This window comes from Lepidochelys kempii, chromosome 8, assembly GCF_965140285.1.
Source record: "Lepidochelys kempii isolate rLepKem1 chromosome 8, rLepKem1.hap1, whole genome shotgun sequence".
Classification (NCBI taxonomy): Eukaryota; Metazoa; Chordata; order Testudines; family Cheloniidae; genus Lepidochelys; species Lepidochelys kempii.
Genome location: NC_136387.1, coordinates 50,816,723 through 50,838,595, shown reverse-complemented (window position 1 = coordinate 50,838,595; position 21,873 = coordinate 50,816,723). Strand labels below are relative to the sequence as shown.

At 52.9% G+C, this 21,873-nt stretch overlaps 1 protein-coding gene across 1 annotated transcript in view; it reads right to left on the bottom strand.

Annotated features, from left to right (window-relative positions):
- The window catches only part of BRINP2 (BMP/retinoic acid inducible neural specific 2), a 52,287-nt gene that overhangs the window by 25,718 nt on the left and 4,696 nt on the right, over positions 1-21,873 (bottom strand). The window contains exon 2 of the mRNA XM_073356478.1: positions 2,388-2,715. Coding sequence (XP_073212579.1) covers positions 2,388-2,641 — 254 coding nt within the window. The 5' untranslated portion in view covers positions 2,642-2,715. The remainder of the gene's footprint in view (positions 1-2,387; positions 2,716-21,873) is intronic.

Genomic DNA, 21,873 nt, shown 5'->3' with positions numbered 1-21,873 from the left:
CCCCACCCCTTGTCCCAGTTTTTCACATTTGCTTGTCTAGTCACCCTATCTCAGGCTGAAACCCCAAGTTGGGGAAAGGGCTGTACTTTCCCAAGCCACAATCTCTCCCTGAGATAATACAGCTCCAGGCTGGCCCTCAGTGCAGGCCATTGTGCCAAGCACCCTCTGGCCCGTCACTGAGAGAATGACATGCCAACAGCCTTTCTCTGCTGCGCACAAGGGTGTTGAAAGGTTGCAGTCTGGGAGCTGGCAAAGCACTCAGGGATGCTCAGATGGCCAGGCCAGAGACATGAAAAGTGGTGGTGTTAGAGCTATCACTGTTTTTCCTGCCTATAAAATGATCCAGCCCTTTATCAAAGCCCATCACGCTGCCTGACTTGCTCCTGCAAGACTCGGCCCCACAGGCCCTCTCTGACATAAGCTCCGAGAAGAACCTGTCCCTGTTTGCTCTACATATGCAAGCAGGATGGCCTATAAATAGCATGTCTATCCCAGCGCTCTCTGAAATCGCAGTAAGGTCTGATGGCATCACGGGGTTCTTTGTTTTTTTTTCCTTTCTCAATCACATTTAGCTTTGGTTCAACCTGCTTGTGCACTGAGCTGCCTGCTCTGGATTCCAAGGCCTGGCTCGCTACTGCACCCATCAGAATTCATCCTGCTCCTGCTCTAGAATCAGCTCTGTGCCAGCTGGTGAGGTGAATGACACTGAAGCCTCACTGATTTGCACTTGCTGGCCCAGATTATGCTGAGTACAGTGGAGAGGGGGAGGAGGAGGGCTTTTGGGAGCCAGATGTGGCCAGTTACAGCTTCCTAAATCTCTACCCCTGGACTCAGACAGTTTAGAGCAGCATCAAACTGCACCAGCTGGCTATGGCCCCATAGGGATCACATGGCAGCTGGAAACTGCCAAAGGACTAGGCACATTGGGCACTCCACTTGCTGCTTCCTTCCACCTTTACATTGACATGCCCTCTGCACTACTAGGGATATCCCCGAGAAAGCCTGGAAGACGGTTTCTGCTCCCTTGGCACCCCCTGATCAGCACCCAAGGACGGAAGATCTGAGAATCTGGGCTGTTAGCGTTATTTATTTCTAGTACAAGAGAGGCTAGAGGCTGAAACTGAGATCAAGGCCTCACCATGCCCAGACCCAATGCACCTCAGGACGGGGACTGGCTCATACTGTGGGCCACACAGCCTGGCTTAAAAGCTCATGTCTGACTGGGACAGGATTTGCCCGAGTTAGTGACTCCGTGAGTAAATGAACAAACACAATACCTAAAAACCCACCCTGGGATCTAGCATCCCCAAACAGGCTTTGTTCAGTTATTTAGACAAAAGGGGTTCAATTATGCATGACAATATTTCCTTGTTAACTAGTTCTGCCTCTCAGCCGGCTGAAGCCCCAGGGTGGTCAGTGGAGTAACGCAGGGAGGTTAGCAAAGGTCGGGTGTATTTGATTTGGAAACTCCTTGGGCCTAATCCAGCCCTGGCTTTAATGAATTTGATCCTTTCTATTTAAACTGCAAACCCAGGGCCAAATACCACTTGCAGACGTGTGTGTGTCATTGAGAAGGGCAGAATTTGGCTCACACTGAGTGAGCCTCTTGCGTTATCCCCAGTGGTAACGTACGAATGCGCATCAAAGCAGCAGAGTTGGGACAGTGGTTCCTGAGGATTTGCCGGGATTTGTTTGCAGTCACCCAGTCCATGGCAGGGGGAGGGGAGGAGAGTCACCCCATGGGGGCTTATGTGGGAATTAAGAGGTGAAAGGCACTCCTATCTGAGCAGATCTGTTATATTCCACTAGAGGACAGCAATGCACACACATGCACATACACACGCTAGCTCCGGGGTGGCCAACCTGAGCCTGAGAAAGAGCCAGAATTTACCAACGAGCCACAGTAATACGTCAGCAGCCCCCCATCAGCTCCCACCCCCGCTCCCAGTGCCTCCCACCCACCAGCAGCCCCAACAATCAGCGCCTCCCCCTCCTCCCCACACCTCCCGATCAGCTGTTTCGTGGTGTGTAGGAGGCTCTGGGGAGGAGGGGGAGGAGCGAGGGCACGGCAGGCTCGGGGGAAGGGGTGGAGTGGGGGGCAGGGCCTGTGGCAGAGCCAGGGGTTGAGCAGTGAGTACCCCCGACCCATTGGAAAGTTGGCACCTGTAGCTCCAGCCCTGGAGTTGGTGCCTAGACAAGGAGCCTCATATTAGCTTCTGAAGAGCTGCAGGTGGCTCCGGAGCCATAGGTTGGCCGCCCCTGCGCTAGCTTGTCATATTTGCCTTCCCCACCCTGTCTCTCTTTTCTCCCCTCCTCTCCCCGCGCGTTCACCTCGCCCCTGTAGAGAGACAGCCTCCTAGGGAAGGAACACCAGCTCCCCCTCTCACCTGTAGATCCTGTACCTGGTGGTGAAACCCTGCCGGTAGCGCTCGGCGAAGTCAGTGTATTCCTGAGCTCGGTGAAATGGTCCCCGGTCGGTGAGCAGCCAGTCCAGCGGCGCCTGGCCGGGGGAGGAGGCGGCGGCATGCTGGTCAGGCACCGGGCTGGCAGCGGTGGCCACTGCTAACCCCCAGCAGCACAGACTCAGGGCCGATGCCCATGGGACCATCAGCCGGAGCCCTTCAAACTGCTGCCACCTCATGCTTCTCCTGCGCGGTTGGCTTCTTCATTCTCTCGCCACTCTCTCCCCCTCAGTGCTCCTCAGGGCCTCCAGCGCTGCAACGGCATGAGGGGAAGGGCATTAGTGAGAGAGACCGACAGGCAGAGAACCCACTGGTAGCTTATGTGCTGTTACGCTGGGTACTGGGGAGAAACGCATAGCGGCACATAGCTAGGTCCGAAACCCATCGGTGGCTGTTTGTTCTACCCTGACTTTAGCATTTGTCTGCGTGTTTGGTGCTGGATTCCAAAGTCCTCTCTTTACCAGAACAGCTACCACATGGGCAATATCAGGACAGGCTTGCCCCACGCTGTCCCACCAGCTTAGCTCAGCTCTGATCTGGAAGAAGCAGCTCCCATGAGTATGGGAAATTCCTTCTCCATGACCTGTTCTGGCCTTGAGCTGTGGCCGCTGACCAGAGCGCCCCGGGTCTCGGCTATGGGATGGTGATGTGGGTGGGGTAGAGAGACACAAAGGGAGAAGGTGCAGGGCTCTAGGACAGAGGGCAATTCACGAGGTTTGGGGACAAAGCTGCAAAATGCAATACCACTTTGACAGATTCCAGAGGGTGTCGGGCATGCCACTCCCCCCAGTTTCATCCAGTTCATTAAATGCCCTGCCGTTTGGCAAAAAGGCAGCATCGTATCTGGGAAACGTTTGCTGTTCTCCTCCAGGCCCCCTGCTGATGGTGACCTTCCAAGATGGGCCTGGCCCAAAGATAGCTCCTTGTCCATCCCGCCGCAAGGCATTTTTGCAACATGTTGCTATGGATGTGACTTCTTGGGGCAGCTCCAGTGGAGATTTCTATGGGCTTCCATGGATTTAGGATCTGAGACCTAGCGTCTCATCTCAGGGTGTGCATCTAACCCCGAGGAGTCATAGCTACTTGCTTGAGGACCAGTTCCCTTTAGCATCACTGTATCCGAAACCACGCCCGGCTGCTACCTTGCTCCTTAATTGTGTGGCACCCTTCCCAACCCTCCCTCCTTTGCTGCATGGATGCTCCTACCCACTGACTGGACCTGCCATGCACACAGAGGAGTGGACTCATGTGCTCTGGATGGGGTGCACAGTCCCAAAAGCCACTATCTAGTATGTGCTCGCTCTGCACAAACCTACTGCACCCAGCTTATTCCTTTGGTCCAGGGTTCTTATTGCTGAGGAAATGAAATGCTCAGTAACAGCAAGGGGAACAATTTGTCAGCATCGCAGTCCTGACTGCCAAATCAACTAGACAAACAAACAAAAAAAAACCAGACAGCCGGAAAACCAAACAAACCAATAAACTGTTGAAGAAACATGTATCACTTCCAACCAAGGTCAGAGCTCTGAGGCACCAAAGTGGTGAGAAAACTGGGCCAGGAGCATCCCTCTGGGAGTGGCTGGGTGGCAAGTGCTTTGTAAAGGTCACTCTCAAGGGAGGGTGCTAAGCACTTGACAATTTGGTCCTGGGCATCTTCTTTTCCTGGGGCTGGTACCTGATGTCCAGTCCAGGCAGGCAAAGAAATCCTCTTTCACAACCATTTCCCAAGTGCATTAGCACATAGAGAAGGGCCCCTTTATCTGTCTAACATGGCAGCCTGTCCCTTTAAGGGTCAGCTGGCCCTCTCCAATTAGCCCCCTCTGTGCCATAATTAGCTGCCTCTCCTTCTGAGGAGGTGGGACTAATGGGGCCATTTGTGAGTATGGTGAATAGCTGTGCTTTGTAAAAAGACAGAGAGAGAGAGAGAGAGAGCACAGTTGGGGGAGCAAGCTGTGGTAGCAACTGCAGAAAGCAGGTATTTCTGGCAGGGTGTGCCACCCACAGGGTGCAATGGAGGTCCCTGGGAGAAGCTTGTGGGCTACATGGGGAGGAAGGCAGTGGGGGAAAGCTGCCTATGGGGAGAAAGTGCCCTGCTAAAGAAGCAAGAACTCTGCAGGCCTGTGGGAGTAGGGGTAAAGAGCAGGGAACTCCAATGAGCAATAGACTGTGAGAGAGACTCCAAAGGAAGCATCCTGGAATCCAGCTTTCTCTAAAGGAGACAGAAAGCCTTCAATATAGCCTAGAATGGGCTTAGTTCTCTGCCCCGAAGGTGGGTGGAAGAACAAGACTTCTGTTATCCTGGAAAGGGCCTGAACTTGAAAGGTGACCTGGCTGGAGGGCTGGGCCCCAGGAGATCCAGGCTGTTGGAGAACCAGCTTGGCTGACAACTAGGTGGTGCTGAAATAGAAGAATCCCTGCATTCCTGTGTCCTGATTTGAGGGGTTGCTCTGGTGGTGAGTACCCCCTATTGCAGTCTGCCACTAGTGGCAGCCTTTATTTACACTGTATTGGTTCTGCCCATAAGGGATCTGATACTGGAGCAGTCTTAGTGAGAGACCAGAGTCTCCCATCCATCTGGTCGCTGGCTGGGTCAGCATTTTGCTCATAACCAGATCTGACCTCAAAGCAAGACCCTCATGGCCCCTTGGCAGGGGGTGACCCAATAAGGGGCATCCTGTGGTGGATTCAGGAGGAGGTGTGGTGAACCTGTCTTCTTACCTCGTAACAGATATTTCAGGAGGGATTTGAGTGCCCACCCGGAATGGATGCTCGGTAGGAGCTTTGCTTTGTGAGTCCGCGTTTCCTGCTTGCTTGATTGGAGGCGGGGTTGGATGAAGATGGTGAGTTACAAGGTTCAAGGCCTTCTGCTCAGCAGAATCTGACTGTGGATACAGCATTTTCTTCCTTATTAGGGGTTTTTCTCAGGCAGAGAGGACTAAAAATATCTACAGAACAAAGATGAGTTCAAAGTCCGCACCAACACTTTTGACTTCAGCTTTTTTTTAAGCTGAAATAAAGGCAGGGGTGTAAAAGTACATAGCTGGAAGCACTTGTTGGCATGTAGTTAGGCGATTAAGGAGGCACTTGCTGGCCATGCCTGAAGTTGCTTCTGTCACAGTGATGGCAAGTCTGCCAGCGGGGGAGGTTCTAGCTCTGGAACAACCTTACAGAGGAATCCAGACTCTGACTGTCTTTAGGAAACACTGCAAGGATGTCATCTTTAGAAAGCCTTTCCACCGTAAGTGATGCTCCCAATTCAAACACTTTTTAATCCAATCCCCCTTAAAAAAAAACCCTAAGCCAAGCAGAGTTCTGACCCAGTAAAGCAAGAACTGCCGGAGACTCCATGAAGTCTGCTAGGGGCTTTGCTATTGATTTTACGTGGAAGCTGCTGAGATAGGGTTTTCAAGGCAATTCCTGCTTGCTATGGCTCATCCCTGTGCTCTTGTTATGGTGCCAGGAGATTTTGACCAATTAAGCTCAAAACAACAAGCCCCCGTCTGCACAGCTGCTTCATGTCTGTCTTTGGGCTTTTCCAGAAGGTGAAGTCAATCTAATTGGTAGATGACCTCAAACTGTAGATGCAACAAACACACAGGAGAGGAGCAAACATCAAGTAACCTGGGCAGATTAGTGGCTAGGGGAAAGGGCTAGGAATCGGGAGCCTTGGTTTTCATCCCTGGTTCTGCTCCCAAACCAGTGTGATCTTCGCCAAACCTGTTCCCTTCTCTCTGCCTCCGCTTCCCCCATCTTCTGACTTACAATACTTCCCTTCCCCTGGAGATATATGCATGACCCTTCTATGCAAGAGCTATTCTTATGTGGGTGGCAGGAGACAAAGGGATTTTGGGGACCAATAGAGCAGTGTCCCACCCCCTGAAAAAGGAAATAAACAGAACAGATATCAACTGGAGCCATCAGATTCAAGGGAGTTTATTTACAACCTGCCTCCTTAATACTGTTCTAATGTTTGGGGTTTTTTTTCCTGTCTCTGAGCATGTGGGATTGGAGTTGGAGGCTGGGAGGGGGAAGCGTCCCTGGCGAAGAGAGGGGAATCTTTCTTTCTCTCTAGAAGTGGCCCACACCATGTAAGGGCTTTTGATCTACTGTTCTAGCAAATATGTTCCCCATCAAAACCATCTGGGCAATGTGATATTAAGAATTATTTCCATATGTTTAGCAAACTTCCTTGTGAGTCATGAGCAACATTTACAGCAGGCAGATGCTCGAGCTCGCCCAGCTCTGCCAGTGCCTCTCACTCCTGATCCGAAACCCCACTGATATGCCAGTCCTCGGCCCCCATGCAGCTCTAATAATATGTCTCCATTATTACCTGCAGCAGCCCTGCCATTCCAGTGCCAGGCCCTCTCGCAGCGCCACTAATGCATGTCAATCCAGACCAGCAGCATCCCTCTGCGATGCATCCTGGGCCTCCATTCAGCTCTGCTAATGCATGTCAATCGTAGCTTTCAACACCCCTGCTAATCCAATTCAGGGGCCCCAGGTAGCTCTTCTCATGAATCTCAATCATGCCTTGATCTCCCCCCCGCAGCTCTCTGTCTTCACACTTCATTTTTGCCCTGCAGCACCGCAGCTCTCTGAGTACGAGGCCCCTCACAGCTCGGACAGTGCTCACCAATCCAGACCTGCTGTTCCAGCCTTGGGCCTCGTCTGAGGAGGGGTGGGGTAAAGGACGGGTCGACATCTGAACAACACGTAGCCAAAGGAAAGATTTCCAGGGCTTTGTCACTGCAGGTCTCGCTTTCACAAAATACCTCAGCTTCCCCTGGTGTAAGCGCAGGGGCAGCTGGAGGGAGCAGTGGAGGTGGGAGGACAGTCACCCTCCGCACACAGTGATGGCTGTTGTCTGACAACCTACTGCATGTTGTTAAACGTGGAGAAGGGCTGAATCTCTGGCCTCCCACCAGCTTCTCTGGTATTTTCAGCTGCCCATCCAGAGGATAACCTCCTGGCAATGCGCTAGCAGCTGACAAACTGCCCTTTCTCTACTCCAGCCGCCTGGGCCAATGCCCACTGAAGTCAATGGAAAGACTCCCACTGATTTCAAGGGGCTCTGGATCAGGCTCTGTGTTTACTACCCCTTGCTCCTCCTCCCTCTCTGAGGGTCTGATCCTGCGCCATGCACTCTGAACACCCACTGACTTCAGTGGGATGTCCTAGGCGCAGAGCACCTCTCCGGATTGGGCCCCTCTCTGGGGAGGAGGTGTTGAGGGAGGAGAGCGCCCTGGCCAAGAGTCAGTTGGCTCAGGGCTGTTCCCCACCATTGTGGCACCAAACCTCAGAGGTGGGGACTGGACTGGGGGTTCCCCAGAGCTGGGGCAGGAGAAGTGGGGAGGCCCAAGGAGGAGGGAAAGTCAGACGGTGGAGCGAGACCAACACTGGGAAGATTCAGGGCAACTAAAGATCTTGGAGCACCTCATATGAGAGAGAAGCAGGGACCTCTGGAGGAGAAAACGAGGGTGGGGCTCAGGGCCTCCAAAGGAGGAGAGGGATCAAAGGTGTAACAAGGCTGGTGCCTCCTAGACATGTTCCATGGCAGAAGGGGGAGCAGTCAGCAAAGATGGCTCTTCCTCTCAGACGTGGCTGATTTACAGTGAATCCTAGCACTTTCTGATTTTTCTCTTTCCAGCCTGGAAGCAGATTCTTTCCCAGTGGCCCAGTGAAGGTTTGGGGGGAAGGTGTGTTGTTCCTCAGCCCTACAGGCCCGGTGGAGCTATCAGACATAGAGCTGGACTCAATTCTTGCTCGTGTACGGTCGCACAAATTGTTCGCTACCTTCCAGTGGCAGGATCTTCCTTGCAGGGGGTGAAGCATGAGCCAGAAAGAAGCTGGCTTTGTTTAGAGCTGGAGTGTGAATGCCTTCATTGCTGGCAAGCCGTTACTGCCAATCTCAAGTGCCCAACCATCATGGGTCAGGCCCAGAAGGCTCATGACCCTGGTTTAAAATCAGGAGATTGAATGAAAAAAAAAGAATCAGTGGGAGGTTCTTTCTTTGCACCTTTGGGGTGAATTCTGGCCATGTGGTCAAGCTTTTCTCCTCAACCAGCAGGGCTAGAAACTTCTTATTGAAAGGGGAGCTGCAATTCCCCCATAATCACCTGAGTCTACTGGGCCTTCAGTTACTCAGATACAGCCAATTGGCGTCAACGCTCATCAGTGTAAGAGGCTGACGATTGGCCTTTAGGGATCCTGGGCAGAGGTTGAGCGGTTATCTCACACACAAGTCCCTTTTCCTTGTCAGTTGAGCAGATCTGGTTATGGAGTCACAGGAAGACAATAAACGGCTGGTTGGCCGGTTAGGGTTTTTTGAGTCCCCTTTTAGAGCAGGGCCAAACTTTAAAAGACTCTGGTTTGGGTCATCCCTGAAATAGGTTGGATGTGCACTAGTGAATGAGAAACAGTTGGAGACGCTGGCCTCATGGATCAAGTCTCTGTCTTGTATTTGAAAGGTTCTGAACCCTGGACCATTTTGCAAGGTGTAGCTAGGAGTAATCTACCCTAGGCTTTTCCATAGCACCAAGTGCCAGAATGAAATTAACCAAGACCCTTTTTTGGCCGAACATCAGGAGGCTTTCCAAACTGAGAGATCTACTGGGCTGTATATAGTCTCCCAAAGGAATTGGCAGAGACTCCGTTGCTGGTGATTTCCAACTGTCTGGGTCAAAACACTGGAGAAAGGATTGTATAGGGAAATCCTGCATTGGCCCCCGAGGATCGGACTGAGGAGCAAATACATCAGGTGCATCTCTTATTTCTATGGTTCTAGGGACTGATTGCCCCTCTGCAGAAATAGGAAGTGGCTGTGAAGCTCTGACTCCAAAATGCTATAGAGCTAGAACTGGACGCGTGGCACCAATTCACCTGCTCCGATTCAGTCGCCCAAACCCCTTCTGTTGCTGTCAAGCTCTGGCTGCTGTCCTCAGTGCCCCAGCCTCATGCATGTCGCCTGGGGCCGCTGCTCTTAGGAATGCCTGTTGCCCTAAGGCTATGCAGACACTGCACCGAGAGAGTGCTGCCAGGGGAAGGCTCCCTCCAGGGCCCATGCTTTACCCTGCTGTTTTGCTGTCGGTTCTGCATGCGCAAACAGGGAGCGGTTATCCCCTCCTCCAGGCCTGCACTGAGCTCCCCTGGCACTGCTGATGTACCTGAATGGAAAATGTAACAAACAATTCACTACAGTGATCATCTCTCCCTTGGCGCCCAGCAACAGGGAAGAGGAGGAAGTAAACCTACAAGCGACCGTATATGGCACTTGCAAGAGTCCCATAGCTACTCCAAATTCCAGCTCTGCCCGGTGGCTTTTAATCTTTTCAAAGGGAACAGCCAGATCCCCTAAATGGAATCAGTGGCAGTCAGGGACCTAAATACTTTTGAGGATCTGGGCCTGAGAGACTGGGGGCTCGTTCCTGTGAGGTGCTGACTTCAGTGGAGACTGTGGGTGCTCTATCAGCGAGATGGAGCCCTTGCTGAGTAAGGAGTGAGCTGGGACCAGAGCTGTACTTGTGACTGCCCTCCAGGGCGGTGGGAGCTCCTGTCTCTCTGACACTCACTGTTTTCCTGGACTTAGCTGCAAATCCTCTCTTGTCCCTTGTGTCCGGCTTCTTTTCCTCCTCCCCAGCCATGACATCAAGTGAGTGACAGAAGCGTTCCAGCACTGAGCGCAACTGGCTGGGCATCAGCTCCTGTGACCTGCTGGCCCTGAACTCTGGTGGTGTGGTGGCGTGTGTGTTACACAAACAGGGTCACCCCTGTTGCAGAAGGGGATACAGAACAACTGAGCAGAGCCCAGGCAATCTGGAGGCTGCTAGATTCCCATAGGGGTTTTGGGCTCTGTTCTCCTTTCATTCACACCAGGGAGGATCGCCATGATACTCTGGTGTGACCTCAGCCTAAGTGGAAGGAGAACCAGGTGCTCAGATTATAGTGGCTCTGAGCAGCAATTAGAGCAATTCCCTCTCTTTTCACTGCCCTGCCGACTCCTTGGTTGGGGCATCAGGTTTGCACCCACCACGTAGCGCTGTGCGTGTACCAGAGACTATTAACTAGCTGATGCCCTGTGACAGCTGTGAGCTCTTTAACAAGCTCGCAGGCTCTCCCTTTCATTAGCTGGGATCAGGGCGCAGAGCCGTGGAGGGGAAATCAGGGCTGTGTCCTGCAGTCTCGGACTGAGACAGACAGGCAGAGTATTCTCACATAGGAAGACACTCCAGTCTCCCCAGCATCTAGTCTTGCAGTGCTGCATCCAGGAAGGATTGTCCAGTGGTTAGGGCACTAGCTGGGGAACTGGATTCAATTCCCTCTCCACCACAGACTGCCTGCCTACCCATGGGCAAGTCCCTTAGCCTCTCTGTGCCTCAGAGCCCCATCTGTACAACAGAGATCCTAGTAGGACTTCAGAGAGGCCCTGTGCTGGCTTGATTGCCTAGCTCCCTGCTGCTAAAAGGTCTAGAGCCACCAGTACCCTGGTTGCACGTATGCTCCTTGCCCGCCACATATTTTCATGCATTCCTTGCTGTTCATAACACAACATGTGCTGTCGCTTGTGGAACTGGATGCTGTGGGAGGCACGTGGGCAGAGCCACTGACACCCAATGGCAAGAGATCTCCATGGCATTCCAGCGTTCCCATAAAGCAGACAGCACCTTTCCCTTTGAAGGCAGAGATGTTCCTTGTTGCGTCTCCCATGCCTCCCCCTCGCAATATCTCAAACAGGAGAGGCTGCCAGTGTCTTGTCCGGGACACGTGGTGTGACACTGAACAGGGTCCAAAGTGCAGTGGGCTGTGATTATGCTTGTTGGCGGGCCTGATCCGAAGCACACTGAAGTCACTGGAAAGGATCCCCTGGACTTCACTCAGCTTTGGGTCGGGCCCTGTGAGAACTCTTTCTTTGCAGAAAAGAATTTTTTCTCCCCCCCCCCCCCCAATGCATGCTGGTTTGTAACTGCAGAGCGGTCCTGGTGCTGGGTTGTGTGGGCTGCTCTGATCCTGCTGGCAGGCTGCTGGGCACCAGGCAGTTGGATTTGGTTGTTTTGATTGGGGCAGGGGGAGAAGGGAAGGAGTGCTGAGCGTGTTGAAAATGCATACAGAGGCACTCTGTCTCTCACGCGCACACTCACGTGGATGCTTTACCCTAGAGAAGGGGAGGCAAATTTTGGGCTTGTCAATACCTCTCTTTGATCCTTTCTCTGCTTCTCAAATCGGTTCCCTCACAGAATATTCCTCCTATAAATGGATTCTCTGGGTATGAGACTTTACGTTAGGGCAGCTTCTCCAGGGGTGTCTGTGGGCTGTCCATGGCCCAGAATGTCTGCAGTGCTGAGTGCAAGGGCTCCTCCTCTCCCAAGTTGGGTTTCACAAGGGGCAGGGTATAGAGGAACCAGAATGAGGGGCAGAATTGGCCCTAGTGGGTGAAAGTCCCTTCTTACTACAGCATACTCTCTCAGCCTCATAGATCGAAGCCAGGTGCTGCACATCTTCCAGGCTGCTGGTTAACATACACCTTCAGGTAGATTGCAAGGACAATAGAAATTAGAGCTTGAAAACACTATTAGGTCATCTTTCTCCCGTGGCTAGCGCGGGGTGGTTCCCTTTGCTGCATTCTCCAGTGCTTTGTCTAGCCCAGCTTTCAAATGACTCAAGCAACAGGACTCCAGCTGCTTCCCTCAGGAGCCTAGTCCACGGTCTAATAGACCTGACTGATAGGAAACGTTTTCTGATATTCGCGCAAAATTTTCCTTTGCTTAATTTCATCCCATCACTTCTGCTTTTACAGTGTCTCTCTCCCTCTCCACCCTGGGGCCAGATCTCTGGCTCGTGTGAGTTGGCATGGTCCCACTCACATCAGGAAAGCTACACTGGTTTATACCAGCTGAGGATCTGTCCTGCCGTACCTAACTCTGTGTATGGATTCCTATATTATCTGTCCCCAGCTGCACATTCTTCCTTGACACAGTGAGATGCCCATCTGTTGTCAGAAAGATGCCCCTGGATTAATTTTGATGCTCTGTCACTGAGACTTCAACTGCCCTGGTCCCCAGAGGGGGTCTGTCTGTCTTGGAAAAGGAGCGGGGAGGGCTGCTGGTGTCTGGTGGCAGGAGGCATTCCTCCAGTGCCCCCCCCAAAAAAAGGGGGACCGGAGGGACCTGCCAGCTCAAGCAGCCTAGGTGCCATCTGCTGGCGAGATCTGGGCTGGCTGACAGCACTGGCTGTGGGTCAGACAGGACAGAAGCAGAAAGGAACGAGCTGGAGATAGGGAGGGGAGGGGGTTGGGTATTCTCAACAGAGTTGTATGCTGTGTTTACATGGGTCAGAGCCCATGTGCGTGTATAGACAGTATTCACACCAGCTCCTGTCAGCAGGGCCCATGTTAGCAAAGTGACCACTGGGGGGAGGGGGGCGTCATAATCTTCCCCCCTCTGCAGGGCCAAAAATGGGGGCAGCTTTGGCCAAGTAGAAGGCAAGGCAGGGGTAACTAGGGCATTTACACAGCTGGCTTGGAAGTCCTGACCACCAGCTAAAGCTGCCCTCCCCATGCATAATCCCTGAGATATGGGAGGCAAGGGAGGTGAATCAGTGAGCTGGGCAGGCTCAGAGTGTTTGTACCTCCTGCAGCAGTAGGGGGCAGTCTAGTCTGACACCTCTAATGGCTGTGGGTTGGGGCACCATAGCCAGGACCGATGGGATCAGTAAAGTCAGAGGCAGCAGCTTAATCTAACCCCTCCCACTACCTTTTCCTGCCATACACTTTTGCACCCTCAACACATGTGTGCACTGAACACTCACCGACTGTCCGATCAGTGCAAACTGCACCCTCGATTGCTCTGCCATGCTCACCCCTGTCCCCTGAGCTTGGTGAGTTCACAGCTGAATGTTGTGCCAGAGTGCCATCTGTGTGTGCCAGGCTGCGCTCTGCACCATCTGGCCCAGAGCATGGGAACTGAGGGCCCATCTCCATCGTGGAAACAAACGCGTGGGGATGGAGGAGGGGGATGGTCCTAGGCGCGGTTAAACCGTGGTTCAGAGTCCCGTGCGCCGTGGAGAGCCTAGTGCTACTGGGAGGGAGATGGACAAGAGGGATCATCCCACCTCTGTACAGCTGGGTCAGAGACATCCGCTGGGGCTGGACCCTGTATTTATCTGGGTCTCTGAACCACGTTACAACCTCGGAGCTGGATTCTCTCTCAGGAGATGGTGATCTGGATAAGAGGTAAACCACACAGAGGATCCTTACAAGAGCCTGTACTACCACGTTCCTGTGCCCGAGAGAACAGGCCTAGGAGGCGCAGGGTGGGGGACAGGGAAAAGAAGAAGTCAGATCTGAAGAACCTCCCCCGGTTCACCTGTATATAGTCTCACCACCTCTTACAATATCCTGTGGTTCATCAGAGCCACCCTATCTTCACAGTCCAGAGGCATCCCAGCTTTGCAAGCAGGAGAGAGGAGGGAACACAGCCCCAGGGGGATTGCAGCCAGTGTAAGATAGGGGCATGCAGAAAAGCAGGGACCTAGCTACATAGAATCATAGACTATCAGGGTTGGAAGGGACCTCAGGAGGTCATCTAGTCCAACCCCTGCTCAAAGCAGGACCAATCCCCAATTTTCACCCCAGATCCCTAAATGGCCCCCTCAAGGATTGAACTCACAATCCTGGGTTTAGCAGGCCAATGCTCAAACCACTGAGCTATCCCTCCCCAGCAGGGCCATTGCCTTGCATCGGGGCCATGCTGAACCTGTGGCCAGATTTGTCAGGGGGCCTTGTCTTGCCCCAACCTGAGGTGCCCCAGGTCGTGGGCTGATGCAGGTGGATTACCATGGGACACAGCAGCTGGGGATGATCACCACCACGTTGATGTCACAGGGCTCAAGTGCCCTGGACCCATGATGTGGGACAATGGGAGACAACACACCGTCCCTGGGCTCGGAACAGGAGCCAGTGCTAGCAGGTGGATCTGTTCGGGTTCAGCAGAAGGGACCATCCACTTGAGCACTCTCTCTGCGGGAGGGTCCCCCCTCCCCAGGAGCCAGGCTCGGAGACCCGCAGCAGGAGGAAGGAAAATGATGCAGAAAATATCTCGCTGTGCTGCTTCCTTCTCTAGCGGTGGGTGACAGATGGCACATTGGCCGCGGTGCACACACAACGAGGGGCCTGGACACGAGACCGCACAGCCAGGCATGTGGACAGCATGGGGTCGGCTGGGGCGCAGAGCGCCTCAGCCACTTCAAACGGCGCAGTGTAATGCGACGTGGCTCCACTGGCCCCCAACTGCAGTAGCAGGAGCGGCTGCCATTCAGAACTGGGTCTGTGTGCGCGCTGGGGGCGGGAGACCATTTGCTGGGAGCTCTGCTGGCTCCACACCCCGGGCGAACTGTCTTTCGCTTGCCTCAGTACTAAAGATGCCCACTGCTTCAATATGGACTATCCCGCTCTCCCGCCTTCAAGCTCTGCTCCCGGTTTCAGGGCTAGTTTATGCCTGAGACGAAGGCAGACCCCGGAGATGAGGCCCTGCCTGGGTGTGTGCGTGCACCCATGTGGCTGGGTGTAACTTTGTCCATTCACATGCATATGTCCTGTGTGGGTTTGTGCTGGGGCGGGGAGGGTTTGTCCTGCGGCTGTGCTTGTCTGTTTAGGTGCTGTTTGTCCAGCCCTGTGCGTTTGTGTGTGGGTGTCTCACGTCTCAGCACGCGTGCATGGACTCGGGCGTGTGGTTCCTAGAGGGTTCACATGTGTATGCACATTAGGTTTCCCTGTGGATGCCTGGCTATTGAGTCAAGGGTGACCCGATGTCCTGATTTTATAGGGACCATCCCGATCTGCCGGGCTTTATCTTGTGTAAGCACCTGTTCACCCCCACCGCTCATCCTGATTTCTCACACTTGCTCTCTGGTCACCCTAACTGAGTCTCCTTAGTGCCTAGGAACCATCACTGAACCCAACACCAGAGCTTATGGTTCAAAATATTTCTTTGACCAAAACAATGGAACTTTCCAGGGGAAATGTCCGATTTTGATGATGGATTTTCGTAAAAAATTCCTGGAGTTTTCAGGCTCCTGATGCATAGTAGTTGTTCCCCCCTGCCAAAACTCTCAAAGAAAAATTTCAGTAGAAATGAGAAAGTGTTTGTCCATTTTTTCATGGGAACAAAGTCCAGTTCCTGAGCAGCTCTGCCTAACCCTGTTCTGGCCCCTCCCAGCCATCCAGTGCCCCCTTCCCTGCAATTGATTGCAGGTAGCTGGCTTGACGCCTCTGAATCCACCCCCACTTCATTGCATAAACTGACAGCCCAGACGAAGCTTGCTCCGAGATAAAAGCCGGGGAGGGGGGCAGAAATAAACCATCACCCACTGGCTGGCAGGTCAGTATCACTCACTGCCCAAAAGGAGTTGCCGAGATGGAAATGCCCCTTGAGTCTGGGGTCTCTAGTCCTGCCCCTACGAGCCCGCAGGGAGGAGGGGAGATGGCAGATGCTGGGAGGCAGATGGAGTTTGAGAGTACAGCCAGCAGCTAGATGAATAATAAAGGCACCTTGCTCACATGGGTAGGTTTAAGGTGAGAAATAACAGGATTAGAAAGATTGTTAAACTGCTGAGTCCTGCAGATGTGAATCACAATCCGGGCTTTCTTCCCTGCAGCTGCTAATTCATCTCTGCTTCGGGGAAAGGGAAGGAACGACTAAGCAGGGGACTAAGCAGGGGGCGTCTGATTCCCACAGCCCCCCCAGCAACACTGGTTAGTGTAGGAATGTGAGGGGCCCCTGTCGGAAGCAAGGACTCATTGGGCCAGGTGCGGTGCGTACACATGGTGAGAGACAGCCCCTTGCACTAAAGAGCTTGCAGTCTAGACAGGATGGTCTAACCCCCTCTTTGCAGATGGGGAAAACTGATGGGAAGAGATATTATTTGCCCAGGGTCATGCAATTAATCTGCAGCTGATCCAGGCATGTTCCCCTGATCTGCCTTCCAAGCCAGTGTCTTAACCTCAAGAGCCATCCTCCTTTTGCCTCTGGCGAGACAACCACCTGCTGCCGAAGGGCCTAGAGCTTCCAGCCCGGAGAGGAGGGGGTCAACCCAAGTACTTTGTCACAGCCCTCAGAAACAGAACCCGGAAGCTTGTTCTGTGGCAGGTACAACTCAGAGCACAGCTCTGCACGGTGATCCTGCTCCTTTTGAAGCCAATGGCAAAGCCATCCCTGGAGATGTGCAGTGTAACTCTATAGCAGGTGTAGTTCAATTATTAAGACATTAGCTAATTGTCAGGGACATTAACATTGATTTTGTCAGGCCATGTACATTTTCCAGATCACTTTCTGCAGTAGATTAAATATAATTTAAAGCAGGGCCAGACACCTTCTGAAACTCACCATGGGCCAGATCCCCAGCTGGTACGAATCGGCATAGCTCCATTGATTCAATGCAAATCTATACCAGCTGTGGATCTGGCCCCTTGGCTTCAATTCTCTGTTTGTTCAAGGGGCTGCAAACTGCACTCCCTATACCAGTGCCAGCTCCTGCATCCCATGGGTACTGTCATCCCCTTGGGATTCCACCTTCCAAAGGAGTCCTACCAGCCCAGGTTGTCCCATGCGCACCTCTGAATAGGGGGACCAGACGTTCTAATTTTATAGGGAGAGTCCTGATTTTGGGGGCTTTTTCTTATATAGGCACCTATTACCCCCCATCCAGATTTTTCACACTTGCCTTCTGGTCACCCTAGCTGTGAATCAGTGCTGCTCCTCCTCAGCCAATGGTCTGGGTGCTGTAGAAATTGGCTCTCAGCACCCTGGCAGTGTGCTTTCCTCCACCACACTCCCTCCTTCCACCCACCCCCAGCCCTGGTAGATTTTCTATGTTGCTAGAAGCCAGAGTAAGTCCTGAGTGAATCAAGCCCAGCATACGTGAAACACATATTCAGGATAATCTTATCCCATATTTATTTAGCACAGAGCAACTCAAAGCACTTTATAGGCTGGGGGAGGGGGAAATGCAGCAGATGTTTTGCAGAGCAACATTATGCAGAAGTTTAGGATGTACATGAAAACTGTCTCCAGTTGAAAATTGCAGAGGGAGTCTGAAGGAGGTGTAATTACCAGGATGGGAATTCAGCCCTCGCAATTTGGGGCTGGACACAACGCCCCCAAGCACCATGCTGGGGCTCTGTTTCAGAGAGAAAGTTGCTATCTACTCAGTCATCAACTCTATTTCCTGCAGTATCCTCGGTTTACCTTAGAACTCTAATCCCGCTCCCCCAAGAGCCAATGCTGTGCTGGTGAGATGTGATGAGACGTGCCATCAAGTGGTCCGTTTTCAGATGGGCGGGTGTGGGGATCTCATGAAAAGTCCCAATTGATGTTAATGGGAAGAGGGGAAAAGAGAGCTGGTCTGGTGGATACAACGCTAGCCTGAGGCATCGAAGCTCTGGGTTCAAGTTCTTGCCCAAGGCCACACAATGGCACATGGAGAGAGCAAGCCTCTCTGTGCCTTCGTTCTCTGGCAGTGGAGCTAACGATGCTGGGTTGTCTACCTGTAGCGTAAGGGACGCTCTATTCCTGTGTTTGTACAGTTCCTGAAGCAACAGGACCCGGATCTTGGCAGTGGCCTCCAGATTCTACCCTACTGCAAGCACTATTAACAAGGCACCTGGCTAACTCCCCCACCTGGGAAGATATCCTCAGGAGTTCTTCAGGGACGTGTCTCCCTTAGACCAGTCAAATACAACCTCCCATCCCCAGTTCTCGGGTCCCTGCTGAGCCACAGAGCCAAGCACCCCACTCACCACCAAGGTGCATTTCTCAGCACAGGGCACTACAATGCAGACTGAGAAAAGGTAGCAGGATGGACTAAAGAGTCAACAGATATTGGCTTAAGCTGGGTGCTGTAAAAGTAAGGGACAGTCTCTGCCCCGAAGGCTCACAGTCCACCCAGACCAGCTGGACGCAAGGTGGGAGGGGACAGGGAGGCAGGGAGGGGGAAATGACTTCCCCAAGGCACACAACAGCTCTGGGACAGAGTCAAGAACAGAACTTCGTAAGTCTCCTGATCCCAAGGCCCTTACCACTAGCTCACGCTGCCTCTCAAACTCTTATTATTGTTGTTATGGTGGTTCCCAATGGCATGGGGGAGAGGTCCCGTTGTGTTGGGCGCTGTGGAGATCTTTATATACTAGAACACCAAAAAAAAACCAACAACCCCATGATAAAAGAACAGTAAGGCTGCCAAATGAAGCTCTCAACACTTAGAAAATGCCAGAATTAAGGGTGCCCATACAACCTTAACTCTGTCCCCTTCTACGTATGAAGGGTGACATAGTCTTTAATTACATGGTCACATCTGTTTTAGCCGCAGGGGCTGCAGAAACAACATGGTATCACTCTGTTTTCTGGGATACAAGCCCTACCCCATCCATAGCTTGGTCAGCCAGTGTTTTAACCTACTCTCTATGCCACCCCTGGTGTTTAACTAGCACCGCACAGAGCCCCTGTCCATGTACGGGGAGTGGTACCTGCCCCCTCATTCCCCTTTGCACGGCACACTGCCCCAAGCACAGGAGCCCGTGGGCCTTGCTTTCAAAGGTTCCTGCACTTTAAAAGCCAGACCTTGCTGCAAAGCAACATGGAGGAAGTGGGAGGAGGCCGAGGGGTCAGCCCAGCCCAGCGCCTGCTTTGAAGAATCGGGTCACAGAACACCATGTTCTGCCCCCTTTGCTCCCATCACCTTGCCTGTTCCCAGTGTAGAGTCCTGCACAAATCCGAGTGAGCAGAGTAGTGCCTGGGCTTGCCTTCTTGCCAGCCCACAGACGAATCCCACAGCAGGGGAGCTCAGTACAGCAAACTCCCCTCTCCCCCCACCCCACCGATCTAGTCCCTGTGCTCTCACTCCAGCCCCCAATGCCCTGGCCTTTCTGATCCCCACATACTCCCCTTGCCCACTGCTCAGTTAACTACCCCCCACTAGCTGCTGATCTCCTTCTCTATCACTCCAGCTGCTGCAGGCCCCATCCAGCTCTCTCTCCATCTGCTCAAGGCCCTGCCTCCAACTCCGCCCGGTACCCTGGGTCGCTCTCCTTCTCCCTCCCTGTGCCTGACCACGATTTGCAGGTTTAAGGGGCCTGATTTCCATGTACTCAGCGCCCCAGCTGGGACCCAAAGGGCTCCATCCTGCCCGGTGCTGAGCCCTCTGGCTCCAATCCAGCCCAGCACTCGAGCACACAGGAGTAGTGCCTGCTGGAGTCAATGGGACTTAAGCACATGCCCAAAAGCCTTGCTGCACTGGGGCTTGAGTGCTCAGCGCCTTTAGAGTTGCCGCCTGTCCAGGTTTTCCCATGATCGGCCCTTTTTCTAGGTAGCTGTCCTGGGAAATCTGTATGTCTTCCCAGGACATTAAACACCCCAGCGTTTGCCAATCGCATCCCCTCTGGCTCTCATGGAAGAGGGAGCTCTGGCTCTAGAGTGTCTGAGAGCCACGGGCATGGGGCGGCTCAGGAAACTTGGGGGGCTGGCAGCACCTGGTCACACTGCACACATACCAACTGCAGGGGTCACGCTGGGCAGAAGCAGGTTGGATCCAGCTGGCAGTGCATACTGCTTGGTGAGGTCGATGCCTGGGGCAGCCCAAGGAGCCCACAGGGGCTGGTGCCCTCTCATAGGGCTGGGACGAGGAGATGGTGCCCTGCGTGGGGAGCCATCAGTATACAGGGGTGTATGTGGTGTGGGAGGCAGGTGGATGTCCTGGTTTTTTGTATCTCAGAGGCAGCAGCCCTATGTGTGGGATCAATCCCCCCCCGCCCATGGGATCCAGCTGCAAACAGCCACTGCACTCCTGGAACTCACGAGGGCAGATCTCACAGTAGGCCAATCACCTGATTGCCTCTCAGGGAGAAGAGCTCTCCCCAGCCAGCATGTCGCAGGTGGAGGGGAGCAGCTCCCTGGCCTATGTCTCTAGGCTGCACTCCTACTCTGCCTTGAGACATGCCAGGCCTGGGTTCAGGGAGCTCTCCCTGTGCTTGTCTCTTTTAGGTGGCACAAGGTTTCCTTCCCACCCTGTGTCCTTTTTGCTGTTCTATTTCTCTGTAGCTCCCCCTAATGAATCGTTAGGCAGCACAGTTTACTGCTCTGCAGGTATCATACACAATTTCCCACGGAAGTGTCAAGGAATCATTGATCTCACTAGCTAATGGAAACTGCAAACCTGGTAACCATGTGCCCAGGCCTTGCACAATGGGGAATTCATTGGGCCAGTAAGCATTTCAGAAGCACGCTGCAGGGTGTGCAATTATCCCAACATTCACACATAGGCATCATGCTTCAGGAACTCAGCCATCTGCTGTGAACCTTACAGCAATGTAATGTCTTACGTGCATGCCACGCCTTCCATCCCAATGCACTTTGCAAACGTAAAGGGTCCATATCATTGGGCCATCTGGATATGTTTTACCTCCTCCTGTTACAAGTCATTCAGAGCAGTTCTAGGCCTGGGTTATAAAGAAGGTCAAACCAGATGATCACAGAGGTCCCTTCGAACCTTATCATCTATGAATCGACTTCTGATGTGCTTTAATTCGGATGACAGAAAAATGCATCCTCCTTTGTCTTTGTTTGCTTTGCCTTTGGGTACAGGCTGTGTCTCAGCCAACATTCAAAAATCATGAATCATGGCCTGCAAAAATCAAGAGAGTGGCTTAAAAATACGGAGAGTTTATGTTTATACAAAGATAGACGGAGTTCTCCTTGTTTGGAATCTACTTTTTGAGCCTTTAGGGTTCACACTGTCAAGCTTTTTCTTGCCACCAGGAGGGCTAGAAACATAGGCTGTGGGTGGGGGGGAGGTTAACAAAATAGATCTGTTTTAAAGGAATGAGATTGTTCATGTCACCACAGGAGTCTGGGAGCTGGGGATTTAAGAAGAATGGTATATAATCTGCTTCCCCTGTTGTCTGTGTGGGTTTTCCTCACAGCCACAGGGAGGGGAAAACAGGATTGCAAAACCACAGTCACGGGCAGGGGGCTGAGGGGCAGGGGCCGGCCTGAAACTGCTTTTAACCTGGGCTGCCTGGGTTTCCGGTTGATCGGTGTCCCTGTAAGCTGATCTAAAGGGTCAGATTCACCAGAGCTGGGGATTCACAGGTCCCTGCACTGGAGCCCCCAATGCTAAGAGGGTGGTTTAGAGAGCAGCTGGCAGGATTGCTGCTTGCCCTCTTATGGGACTCACCCTGGGGGAGGCCAGTGTGAATTCCCACAGTGGCTGCGTAGGTGTCCCGCTGCCAGAGGCTGTTGAGAAAAAACGCTTGATCGGTGCACTACCTAAACAGGCCCCATGGCTTTGGCCGGTTCCTCTTTTTGGGGGCCACTGCTTGCCACCAGTGCTTGGCACAACCGTATGCCTCCCACAACTTTCTTCC